Source organism: Euleptes europaea, chromosome 1 (genome assembly GCF_029931775.1).
Source record: "Euleptes europaea isolate rEulEur1 chromosome 1, rEulEur1.hap1, whole genome shotgun sequence".
Taxonomy (NCBI): Eukaryota; Metazoa; Chordata; class Lepidosauria; order Squamata; family Sphaerodactylidae; genus Euleptes; species Euleptes europaea.
In genome coordinates, this window is record NC_079312.1 from 42,105,278 (window position 1) to 42,118,012 (window position 12,735).

The 12,735-nt window shown below is 43.2% G+C and overlaps 1 protein-coding gene across 8 annotated transcripts in view; it reads right to left on the reverse strand.

The window, feature by feature from the left end:
* Positions 1-12,735, reverse strand: part of FOXP1 (forkhead box P1) — a 564,105-nt gene that overhangs the window by 284,402 nt on the left and 266,968 nt on the right. For all 8 annotated transcript variants that reach the window (XM_056853065.1, XM_056853056.1, XM_056853017.1 and 5 more), the window contains one exon: positions 4,783-4,964. In XM_056853065.1, the coding sequence (XP_056709043.1) occupies positions 4,783-4,953 (171 nt within the window). In that variant the 5' untranslated portion in view covers positions 4,954-4,964. The remainder of the gene's footprint in view (positions 1-4,782; positions 4,965-12,735) is intronic.

Genomic DNA, 12,735 nt, shown 5'->3' on the forward strand with positions numbered 1-12,735 from the left:
GGGCAGTTTGGGGGTAAAAGTTGGCAAGAGGGAATGGTCCCTCTTTGATAGTATTCTTTCCCAGAAATACAAACAGTCTGAGATACTTTGACATCATGACAAGACAAGACATGTTATCCTCTTTGGAAGCTTGTGGAGAAATACTGGTTAATGATGGATTAGTCACTTCTAGAGACCTTAGTTGATAGCCACTTGGGTTTGTAATATGTGAAGACCCTGGATTATGCAGATGGATTGAAATCACAAAAGAATGGGCCTTGGAAGAAATGGGCACTCAGCATGAGCACAGCTAGATTCTAGTCCGGTAGCACCTCAGAGGCCAACAAGGTTTTTGGGGTATAAGCTTTCAAGAGTCAAGGCTCCCTTCGTCAGATACTACAGAGCAGAGAGAACAGTGTTCTTATCCTTCTTCCTGCTCCATACAGCATCCAAACAGCTTCAATCCAGCAAAAGATACACAGGTGAGATGCAACTCTGATCTCTATTGAGTAGAATTGCTGACAAAGTCTTCATGGTTAATTTGCTCATGAACAAACAGGAACATTAGCTGAGGGGAATGACCATTATCTTTGCTCCTACCCTATCTTCCTGGAAGACTGCTGGTATGGTTGCAATTCTTGTTGGGGGTTTTTCCTTAAAAAAAACATTTTGTGTCTGTTATATGGGTGATTCTCCTTTGTTTTGCCTGTCCTGTAGACATGGAGACCTATACCTCTTTTTGGACTGGTGTCTTAACAAAAGACCGAAAAATAGAATGAGTTGTTCCCCTGGACAAATCAGAGAATGGGGGAAATAATAACAACACTGAAACTAAGTGTGGAAACAAATTCCAATGGCTGCACCTTTTTGGCACTCAGGTTCTCCTCATCTGTGAGGCCAGTTAACCTTGACTAGGTGCAGTAGGGAAAGGAAAAAAGGAAATAAAACTGAAATGTGTGTCACCATGCTCTAGAAGGAACAAACAAACAAAAAACAAAACTTTGTTCCAAGCTAACTAGGTAAGGATGGCCTGGCAGCAAAGGAGGAAGTCTATACCCTTGGTGTCATTTCTCAGAGGATCCTGCCTTTCCTCTTTTCTGTCTTCCTTCTCTCCTTTCCACCCACCCACCAGCCAATCTATCTTTATCTGCTGCCCTCCCCCTTTAGCTTTCCTTCCTTCCCTACCCTGGCAGCCTCTCTCTAAGAAAACTATGACCTAGTTGAGTGGTGCTATCTGAGCGGGGCCCATTTGACCTGGAGTGGAATCCATAATGTGGCAGCACAACATAGTAGTTCAGTCCTGACACTACACCAAAATTGCAGTTCAAGAAGCTTAACTGTGGTTTGGAGTGATGTCTGAATTGACAAACCTTGGTTCATAATTTGACAGTAAAACAAGAGTTCACCAACTGTGTTTAAAGTGGGCTTGTAAATCACTATTTGTGATGACAATATCTGAATTGGCAAGCAGTTGTTATAGCTGTTACTGTATTCATGGAATTCCGCATGTCCAAGAAACAGGAATACTTAGCACTGAAAGAAAACGAGAAGCTCAAACCATGTTGTGGGCAATATGCTACACTTAGTGCAAACATAATAATGAATCGAGCCCGTATGCCTTATCTAGAACCTCAGGACTACATGTCTTAATTTTGGGAATTCTGAACTGTTTTCATAGAATCATAGAGTTGGAAGGGACCACCAGGATCTAGTCCAACCCTCTGCACAATGCAGGAAATTAACAACTACCTCCCCTCCACACCCCCAGTGACCCCAACCCTCCCCCCGCTATGTAGGATCCCACAATCAAAGCACTCCCGACAGATGGCCATCCAGCCTCTGCTTAAAGACCTCCAAAGACGGGGACTCCACCACCCTCAGAGGCAGTGCATTCCACCATCAAACAGCCCTCACCATCAGAAAGTTCTTTCTAATGTTCAGGTGGAATCGCTTTTCTATTAGTTTAAATCCATTACTCTGTGTCCTAGTCTCTGGAGCAACAGAGAACAAGCTAGTTCCCTCATCAACATGACATTTTGTAGTTTTGGAGCAAAGAGTTGTCATACCAACAGTATAAGCATTTATGTGAATGTGAAAATGTGATTTCCAGTTTGTATGAAATAATATGTATACATTTGAAATTAATATGCCTGGTGCTTTTTTTTTCTGGGGACCATCCTCACAGAAATGCTTAACTCGCTTTGCTAACCCTTAGTATCACTATGAATCCCATGTTCACTAAACATAAAATAAGCAATCATAAAATCTAGATAGATGAGCCAATCAAAATAACTCTTGAACTGCTATTTGTAAAGAGGATATATATTAACAATATATTTGACAAAGAAGCAGAGCAAAAAGTACCTTTTTCTGACAGATCAGACAATGTAATACAGTTGTCAAAATGCAGGGGGGAGGAATAAAGAATTTATACTATAGTGCTGTCAAGAAACAGCAGTTTTACTTAACAGCCATTCATATTTATTGAATGAGCATTTTATATCAAGCATTCTGTTAAGTGACCTGAGAGCATATGTTGTATAGTGAGAAACATCTAAACATTATGCTGTATGTTGTATGCTTGCATTAGCAGTTTGAAAACAGCATTTTTTTTCTGTTCACCATTTAGGAGTAGAAGATCGGGAAACCACAGAAACCTACGCATTGTGATACGGATTTCGAGGGCAGTTTAGATATTAAAAAGGTAAAGGTACCCTGTGCAAGCACTGGGTCATTCCTGACCCATGGGGTGACGTCACATCCCGACGTTTCCAAGGCAGACTTTATTTTTGCGGGGTGGTTTGCCAGTACCTTCCCCAGTCATCTTCCCTTTACCCCCAGCAAGCTGGGTACTCATCTAGATATTACCTTTACCCCCAGCAAGCTGGGTACTCATTTAGATATTACACTGCTTCAAAAATAAATATGCATGCAAATGCATAAGAACGAATATGACATTAGAGTGTGAAACGGCTTGTTCAATAAAACAAAATACAATGGTTAAAAGAAAAAGAAAGAATATGGAGGTCGAGGGAAAAGACTGCGAGCCATGGTTGTAGGTGAGGAAAAGGTGAAGCAGAAAATTATAACTAGTCGTTGCTGCGAATTTGGTGAAATTCAAGCGTGACACAAATTCCCTTGCCATTTTAGTGTCTTATATCCAGGGCATAGAAAAGCAGCCTATCTAACTGGTTTGGACAGTCAACGGAACTGATCTGTAAGACGCTTAGTTCTCTTTTTCAAATGCATTGTTGCCTCTCCTTATGAACCCAAATGGGCTGCCGCTGAGTGATAGGACATGCACAACTAAGGTGCCTCTTCACTCAATAGTGACCCCTCTGGTTGATTATGGAGGGGTCTTATAGAATCATAGAGTTGGAAGGGGCCATACAGGCCATCTAGTACAACCCCCTATTTAATGCAGGATCAGCTCTTGATCATGGAGCAGTCAGAAGGTGGTAGCCCCAAGGCTGATTAATATTTGGTGCAAACAGATAAAAAGGCCAGACTTTGTATTTTTAACATGTAGGGGTACTGTCTACAGATTTCGCCTACATATACCAACAAAAAGATGGGACTAAAACAAGAACAACACAGCATTATGCTCAAACTGTACACTGCAGTGCAATTAGCTCATTTTGATGTGAAGGCTCTCAGAAAGAAGGCTTTTGCGTCTTGCCTGGTGCCAACATATTTTACCGTTCTAATTCCCTTCCACTTTAATCAAAGCTGTAACCCCTGTTGTCTTTGCACTACGATTCAGAATGTGCCCCTGGCGAAGAATGAGGGAAAAGTCAACAGGAATTAAGTTTCAGTGCAACTGTTTACTCAACTGTGGCCTGCACTTATTGAAATTTTATCTATGGTTTTGTGTGACTACTGCAGTAATGAATTCAGCATGGCTGTGATTTTCTCACTGATTGTATTCTCACTTCAAGTAAGAAACCTATAGGAAGAAAATGACTGAAATAACTGCCTATTGCATTTAGCATCATGCAAATCTCTCAATGCTTAACTGTAATGGAGCTCTGGGGGTTTCTTCCCACCCTGGGGGGGGGGGAATAGCAAAGCTGCTTTCTTGCTTTATAAAATGTGTTTTCATAGTTTCTTTTTAATACTGTACAACAACCTGCTGACAAGACTGTCATGCGTTCTGAAGAATCTCTAAACAGCAGCCAAAGGCTTCTTTAAAAGGTGTTCAGAATTCTGTCACTGTTACAGAAGAGCAAGGCTTTACTTATACACGTATTTGTGAACCACGAAAAACCCGCCTTTTGTCCCTTTTAACTATCCACATTAAGGAAGGTACTTAAAAAAAATTACAAAGTAACAATATTACTTTCGCTCCCATCATTCCCTAAATTCCAGTTCTTACATGTACATTCAGCATGATATTTCCCACGTATAAAACAAAATCCTTTGTTGCCGTTAACTACATGTTTTATCCTAAAAAAAAGTATCCCTGTACTTTTATTAAAACGGTGTTGTGTGCAGTAGTAGAGAGACAACAAAATCAAGGTATGTCCTTTGTATCTTGCTGATGAGCCAATTTTAAAAAAAGGCTATCCCAAACAATGTTAACTTTCTTTATTACATTTGCACTACATTCCTCCCCCCTGCCAAATCCAAAGCTTACTGTGTAATATACACAAACAGAAAAAAACATGCAGTCCAAAAAAGCACTTTCCCCAAGTACTTACTTTGCAGGGGAATAATACATCACACTGTCTTTTATGCAATTAAATGCTCCATTCGTTTCCTTGCCCCTTTTAGTAGGAAAAGTCATAATGTAATTTACGGTACCTGCTGTTGCTGGAGATGGGCAAGATCTGCAGCACCAATGTCTACAGAAGGGGTCTCCCCGTTTGATCTCCCTTCCCGAAGGCCACACTCTAGCAAGTGGTTGCCACTGCTTGCACCGTTCTGAATGGCTGAACCATTACTTTTTGTCTCAGTCCCAGATTCTTGCATCATGACTCACAAACCTGAAATAATTTAAGAGAAGAAGGGGGGGCAATAAAGCAGCTGTTAGCACTTGTATATAAGGTCCCTCTTTTTAAAGCCTGCCACAATTGTAAACATTTGTCCTTTCCCTTCGTATGAGTTATATTTTCATTAATGGTCCGAGCTACTAGATTATGTTTATCTGTTGGTAGAGCTATTTCGTTTTCAAAGTAAATTCTTGTTCCTAAATATAGCCGTATTTACTTAACAGCTTTACATATATATATATATATATATATATATATATATATATATATATATATATATATATATATATATATATATATATATCCAAACGTATACATCAATAATTACATTTCTTTAATTGAATCTGGACACGTTGTCCGAACCCTATAAGATATTTTATGTACTGTATTATTAATTTTAACATTTTAAAACATCAAGAAAGGTAACGGCCAACCTAAGACTTTTTCCTGGTTGCTGGGGAAGGAACAATGCTATGGGAGCAGAACTCAGGAAGACAAAGGAAAAATCAGTGGGAAAGTATCATCTCTTGTGGCTTGCAGTACAGTCTCCACTTCCCTTGCCAATCCTTTTGGTCTTCCACTATCACAGCCCTAGAGCATGCCACCTTCTTTATTAGCAATTAAATTGAAGCAGAAGACTTACTACAAACACAGGGTGATAACTCACATCATGCTGCAACAATTTACTTCTAGAATTGAACTGTTCTTATGGGAAAATAAAAAAACATGCCAGAGCCACTCATAATGAGAGGCCATAGAGCTGGAAACCATCTTGTCATATCTTGCTAATGAAAGACATAGCCCTGCAATAACAATATAATTATAACACTAATGCCAGTTATACGAAATTTAATTCCTCCTGTTTACTTGTTAATTTTATATATGTAATTTTCCAGCTGCCTTATACAAGGTGATAGCCCAGCAAAATCATGTCTAGCCCCCCCCAAAAAAGACTCTTCCTCTCTGCTACTAACCTCTGCTCACTGACTCTATAGTAGGTACCCCACCCCGCTCTCAGCCCCAACCCCCCACCTGAGGGCCAGGAGACCAAATGGCTGGGAAATGGCCTCCACAGTGATTCTCAAGAAATTTCCCCATGTATCTATGGTATTTACCACAGAGATCACAGGAAATTCCTAGAACATCACCCAGAACTGACATCACATCCTCCCCAAATTCCATGCCTCCCAGATACCACTCTTAAAAACTATCAGCATTTGCCAACGTAGTGCTGGCAACTCTAGGCTTAATGAGGACCTGCATGAATACCTATTCAGGAACTACCTGTGAATTGTGGAGTTCAGTTCCATCCCACAGCCCTGTCTTTATACCCTTCTGCTGTCAGGTGAAACCTTATTTGTGCTGGAAGGCTTTTCTGCAGAGTTCTCCTTGCATTTTTTTTAATTATTTTTGATGTGCTGTTGCCTTTACTGACTTTACAGTTATATATTGTTTTACCAGCTTTATTGCTATAAGCTGCATTGGGTGTATTTGTTTTTTTTTATTGAAAGGAGGTCTAGAAGTCTCCTAAATAAACGTCTGAACATTTGGGCCATGTACAGTATGTGGTACAACATCCAGTGATAACTGCTTATTAACTCTGAAGGAATGGAAAGCTCCCTAGGGTCCTTTCTTGCATTAGTTTGGTGTTGTGGGAACCAGTGCAATGCAACTTCTTCCTCTGCAGCTGGGATAATGTGAGAAGTGCCAGCTCCCATGGGAAAAACTGGACTGGGGCACTTCTCATGCCAGAACTGCACCATTTCCCCAAAGGGCTGATGCTAGCATGGGGAGGAGACACAACAAGGGCTCTTCCCATGTAGCCACATTATCCCCAGCAGCATGGGAAGGAACTGTGTTGCAGGGGTTGTCATGCCAACAGGATCATGGGAGAAAGGGACCTTAGCAGGAACACTACAATCCAGTCAGCAAAGGATCTACTGGCACTAACAGAGTCATTTTCCACTTACAGCATCTTCTAGTTCTGTGTTTAGATTAAAGGAAAGCTCATCTGGTTTATGGTGTCTTCTTATCCAAATAATTTCTTTCGGGTTCTCAGGTTACATGAAGACACAATTGCTTGAAGGACCATTAGAATACCTCTGTATATTTAATTCTACTAATAACTCTGTGGAGAGAAGGCATACTTTTTATGACTTAATTAAATAGCTTCTGAGGGAGGGTAAGAAAGGAAAATCATCCTTTAACGAAAGGAAAGGGAGAGGAAATCAAGAATAATTGTTGGTCCATGAAGGCCTCAGGGCCAAATTAAGAACTGAAATAAAAGAAGAAATAATTCAGATACGCACAACCCCCCTTTAGAACCTACTGCTAAAAAAATCTGACTAGTTGGTGCAGAACAACATATGAAATTGAACCCATGCGTTCCTACCCCATTGCTTCACTACTCCCTTGTGCTTGCCCATTCAATGAGTGAACCCATGTATCTTTAGGGACTTCATCCACTGAATGATATGACCTAAAGCTGCATAGTTGTGACTGCATTTGCCCCCTTAAATTATTTTTGGTAATGTAAAGAGCAACAGCAGCTACAGCAGCCACTTTCATTTGCTCCATTGAAAATAATGGTCATGTGCTAATGAAGTTAAACAAACAGTGCCACACAGGGAAAGAAAAACAAAGAAAAGAGAATGTTCTTCAGATCTGAAGGACAAATCACTTAAAGTTGAAAGGAGGCTCTTTAGGCTGGAAGAAGGCTTCAAACTTTGCTCAGCTGAGAGGTACGATGCACACACTGCAAACTGAAGTACCTGTCAAAGCCAGCGTGGTGTAGTGGTTAAGAGAGGTGGTCAGGAGCAGTGGACTCTAATCTGGAGAACCGGGTTTGATTCCCCACTTCTCTACATGAGCAGCGAACACTAATCTTGTGAACCGGGTTGGTTTCCCCACTCCTCCACACGAAGCCAGCTTGTCCTTGACCTTGAGCTAGTCACAGCTCTCTTAGAGCTCTCTCAGCCCCACCTACCTCACAGGTGTCTCTTATGGGGAGGGGAAGGAAAGGTGATTGCAAGCCAGTTTGATTCTTCCTTAAGTGGTAGAGAAAGTCGGCATATAAAAACCAATTCTTCTTCTTCTTCTACCACAGCTTAAAATAGCCCGGGGAGGCGAGTTCTGACTAGGGAACCAATGAGTATCTGTGTTTTAAGCCACCCACCCCTTCCCCTGTACCAATTTAGATAGGGCACCCAACTAGGGCTGTTGAAAAAAAAAATTCGGTATAGTTCGGATTCGGCCGAATTCGGCCCGTCTGGATTTGGGATATGCCAAAGTCCGAACTCCCCCGCTTCGGGTCCGTGCAATTCGGCGCAAATTCAAAGTTCGGGGAAAAAATTCGGCCGAATAAAGCCATTAAAAACACAACCGCACCTTTCCGCGGCTCCAGGGGGGGGCATTTTTGGGGGTAGAGGTCCCAAACTTTTAGCGGAGCTTCAAAGGACCCTTCTTGCAAGACCCCCAAGTTTTGTAAAGATTGGGTCAGGGGGGGCTGAGATATGGGCCCCGAAAGGGGTCCCCCCACCCTTAATGTGCATCTCTGAGCAGAGCTTGCCGCCCACGCACAAAGCTCCCAGCCCCGACAAACAGCTGAGAGCAAGGGCGGGGCAGGTGCTAAGACGTTTGCAAAGCAACAGAACTACAAAGCAACACAACTGCAAAGCAACACCCACAACTGCAAAGCAACACCTTTGCAACCATGCAAAGCAACACCTGACACCTGGGAGTTTGCAAACCATGGAAAGGGACAGAGGCAGCTAGCTATGCATAATGAGCAGGAGGGGGTGGAATTTCCCCTTTTGCATCGGACCCGAGACCAGGCAAATGCATTCTTTAAGTAACCATTTGAAAACCGGTTTTGAGCAAGTATCAAAATAGACCTAACCGATCTTATGAATGAGGGAAAACCTGAGGACACACAACTGAAGCCCCCCCTCAAACCAGGGAGAGAGAGACTCGAGGGGGCACACACACCCCAGGCAGAATGGGCAAAAGCCCCCTTTGGCTTTCCCCCCCCCACCCACAGAAACTGCTCCCTCCCCACACACACACAGACTCTGCTTCCCCCCCCACACACACACACACAGGAGAAAAATTATAGATTAAAGCTCCCAAAGGGGTCTTACTGTGGCTGTCTTCTGTTCCATCAGGAGGGGCTGGGAGGACTGGGTAATCCAATATGATTCCATATAAGCACGGAAGGTTTTGCCGCTCTGGAGATGCATACAGTATCGGGTGATCCATTCATCCCAATAGGGAAAAGGTGAAAGCCCATATCTCGGGACCTCCTGACCCAATGTTTACAAAACTTGGGGGGTCTCTTACAAAGGCTCGTCTGAAGCTATGCTGAATGTTTGGGGGCTGCACCCTCAAAAATGCACCCCCTGCAGCCACGGAAAGAGAAAAGGGGGAGTCCATATTTCTGCCCCCACTGAACCCATCTTTACAAAACTTGGGGGGTTTCTTAAGAAGGCTCGTCTGAAGCTATGCTGAAGGTTTGGGGGCTGCACCCCCAAAAAATCACCCTCTGCAGCCACAGAAATGGAAAAGGGGGAGGGAAGAGGGGTGGAGCCCATATCTTGGGACCCCCTGACCCAATGTTTACAAAACTTGGGGGTCTCTTAAGAAGGCTCGTCTGAAGCTTCGCTGAAAGTTTGGGGTCTCTACCCCCAAAAATGCGCCCCCTGCAGCCACGGAAAGGAGCGAATGTGCACAAGCACCTCCCATGAGGATTTCTCTCACTCTCTCTCTCTCTCCCCGGCCCGGCCGCGCAGCAGCTGATTCCTCCAGTACTCAATCCTGACTGATTGGCCAGAAGAAAACCCAGCTTGGCCACTGATTGGCCGGGGGAGGAGAATGCTGCTTACTGACGGTTATGCTGCTTACTGACGCCCCGAATTTGCCGAATTTATTCGTGAACTCCCGAACTCGCTGAATTCGGCTCCCCCGGTTTCCCGCCATTTTTGAGTTCGGTTCGTCCCGAACTAGAAACCGCCGAGTCAGGGGAAATTCAGCTGTTTTTCAGTTCGGGCCAAACCGAATCGACAGCCCTACACCCAACTTCAGTTTACATGTCTGGTGTTCCAGTCATGGAATTCCTGCATCATGTATAGTTTGTCCCTGAATGAAATTACTTTAGATAAGTCAGAACATTTTGGACAGATAATAGGTTAATCAATTGTGTATAAACTATGCTCAAAATGATCAGGTGATGATGGGAACAGAATTGGTATTTCCCATACTCTCAATCATGGTATCATGCTACTGAAGATTCTCAACTGCCTGTTGTATTAATTAATTTTATCTGTAAACCCCACCCCCCCATCATTCTCCCCATGGGGATCCAAAGCATCTTACAAAGTTCTCCTCACCACCGTTTTATCTTCACAACAGCCCTGTGAAACATGTTAGGCTGAAAGTGTGTGAATGGTCCAGGACCACCCAGCAAGCTTCACTGGCGAAATGGTCTTCCAAATCCTAGACCACCAATCTAACCAGGACATCACACTGGCTCTGCAGTCACACTTTACTCAGCAGTCCTATAACCTGCTATCATACCTAACAATGCTCAATGAGCCTCACCAGCAAGGTTTAATATTTAAACACATGTATTTATATATACAAACACTAGTCTCATGGAGATATTTAACTTACTAAGACCCCAGGAGATGCCTGAAGTATGATGAATGGGAACTTTAGCACACACACAAGCAAGAATCCTAATATTTAAAAAAGGGCAACCTCTACATCTCTCCCCAAAGCATAACAGGGACAATTTAGGTAATAAGATAAGAAAAGCCCTGTTGGATCACACCAGTAGTCCATCTAGTCCAGCATCCCATCTCACACAGTGGCCAACCAGTTTCCCTATAGGGCCAATAAACAGGGCATAGGGGCCAAGGTTTTACCCTGATGTTGCCTCTTAGCACTGGTATGCATAGGTTTATTACCTCTAGATATTGAGGTTGGTCCCCATCAATGGTTTTCTGGTGCTCACTTCCGTCTTTCCCTAAGCAAACAGTTAATCCTGGCTTCTACAATCTCTTTGGAGCAGTCAGTACTTCCTAAGTGACCAGGAGGCATCACTTTTCTGTCTGCTGGAGGGACTCATACAGAAACCGCTCTTGTCACCACACAAGACATAAAAATATAAGAAGAGCCCTGCTGGATCAGACCAGTAGCCCATCTAGTCCAGCATCCTGTCTGTCACAGTGACCAACCGGTTACTAGGGAGGACCAACAACAGGGCACAGAGGCCAAAGTTCAATAAATTCCCACCAAGAGATAAAATAGTACTGACCCAGTAAGCTGGGACAGTTGGCACATATGTCAGTTGCTTTTGCTTGTGCACATATGTGGTAAATGTCCTGTCAGGGAGAAGTAGAAAGAGCACAGTCAAGGGTGGACCACTTCCTAGTGAAGCACGCAACAAGCACCCTCCAGTGCTTGGGTGTCAGGTGCCGCTTTGTGTAATGTTATGGGTGTTTATTTGATGTCCATGGGTTGGGATCCAAAGTAGCCCTTGTGCATCCAGAAAGTACTTCTGCAGTTTCCACACACACACCATTCCCTTCCAGCTGCCTTCCATGCTGTCCTTGAGCAGCTTTTCACTGAACAGTTCCCTAGTGTAGGGAGCTACAAAGCACAAACCTATTCAACAGATGGGGTCCATCCGGTGAGTACAACTTTGCCCACGGCTCTTTGGCTCCAACCCAATATATCTGCTACTGCTAACAAACATGTAAACACCAGCTAACAGTAAGAGCATGTATAATCTCTTTGTGTTATTCCCTTCCTCAACATAAAGCCCCTTTTTCTCACTTTTGTGAAAGATTTTGAGCTAACAAATAAAATCACTCTTTATTCTAGGGCAGTTAATTAAGGGTGACCAAGTCAGGCAGAAGTAAATTAACTTGGCTGATCAATTATTTATATGAAGCAGAATAAATGCCCTTAAAGAACTTGGCCCAGTCATTTAAGGATGTGTAAATTAAACTAAACACAGATTTATGTAATATATTTCTATTTCTATGGAGTGGAGAGCTAATGCTAAAATTAGTCTCGAGCAAGGTATTAAACGGCAAGACCTAGACGCAAACCTCATTCTTGGGTAAGTACAATGTCCACCAAGTCATACAACAAAGGCAAAAGAACCTTCAACCATTTACCCAATGAAGGTAGATAGGCTCGCCAGTAAAAACATCTGCATTTTAAAATGGATCTCATTTTGTTGAGTATATGAGGTGGAAGCAGCTTTAACAACTTCTGTCTATTACAATTCATTAGATATTTTGGGCAGGCAGAAAGTGTGTAAGTGGTAGCCTGGGCCAAAATCAGTTTAAGAGCAATTGCTGGCAGCCTCCACCCACACATGCTCACGTGCATATCTCTCCTGGTTGAAAAGACCATATTATCCGTAGCCAGCCTTCTCATAGCTGTCTTCAAAAGGGGGTGGGGTGGGAAACAACTTTCAGAAACGGGAAGGCTGCGCTGTCCACACTTTTTCTGTAGTCTCGCTCATCTTCTCTGAAAAGAGTGCACTGATATGGGGGGCTTTCATAGACTCATAGCGTTCGATGGTACCACCAGGGTCGTCTAGTTCAACCCCCTTCTCAAAGTAGGAAATTCCAAACTACCTCACCCCTCACCCCCAGTGACCCCTACTCCATGCTCAGAAGATGGCCAAGGTGCCCTCCCTCTCATGATCAGCCTTAGGTCATAGATCGAGCATTGCTGACAGATGGCCATCTAG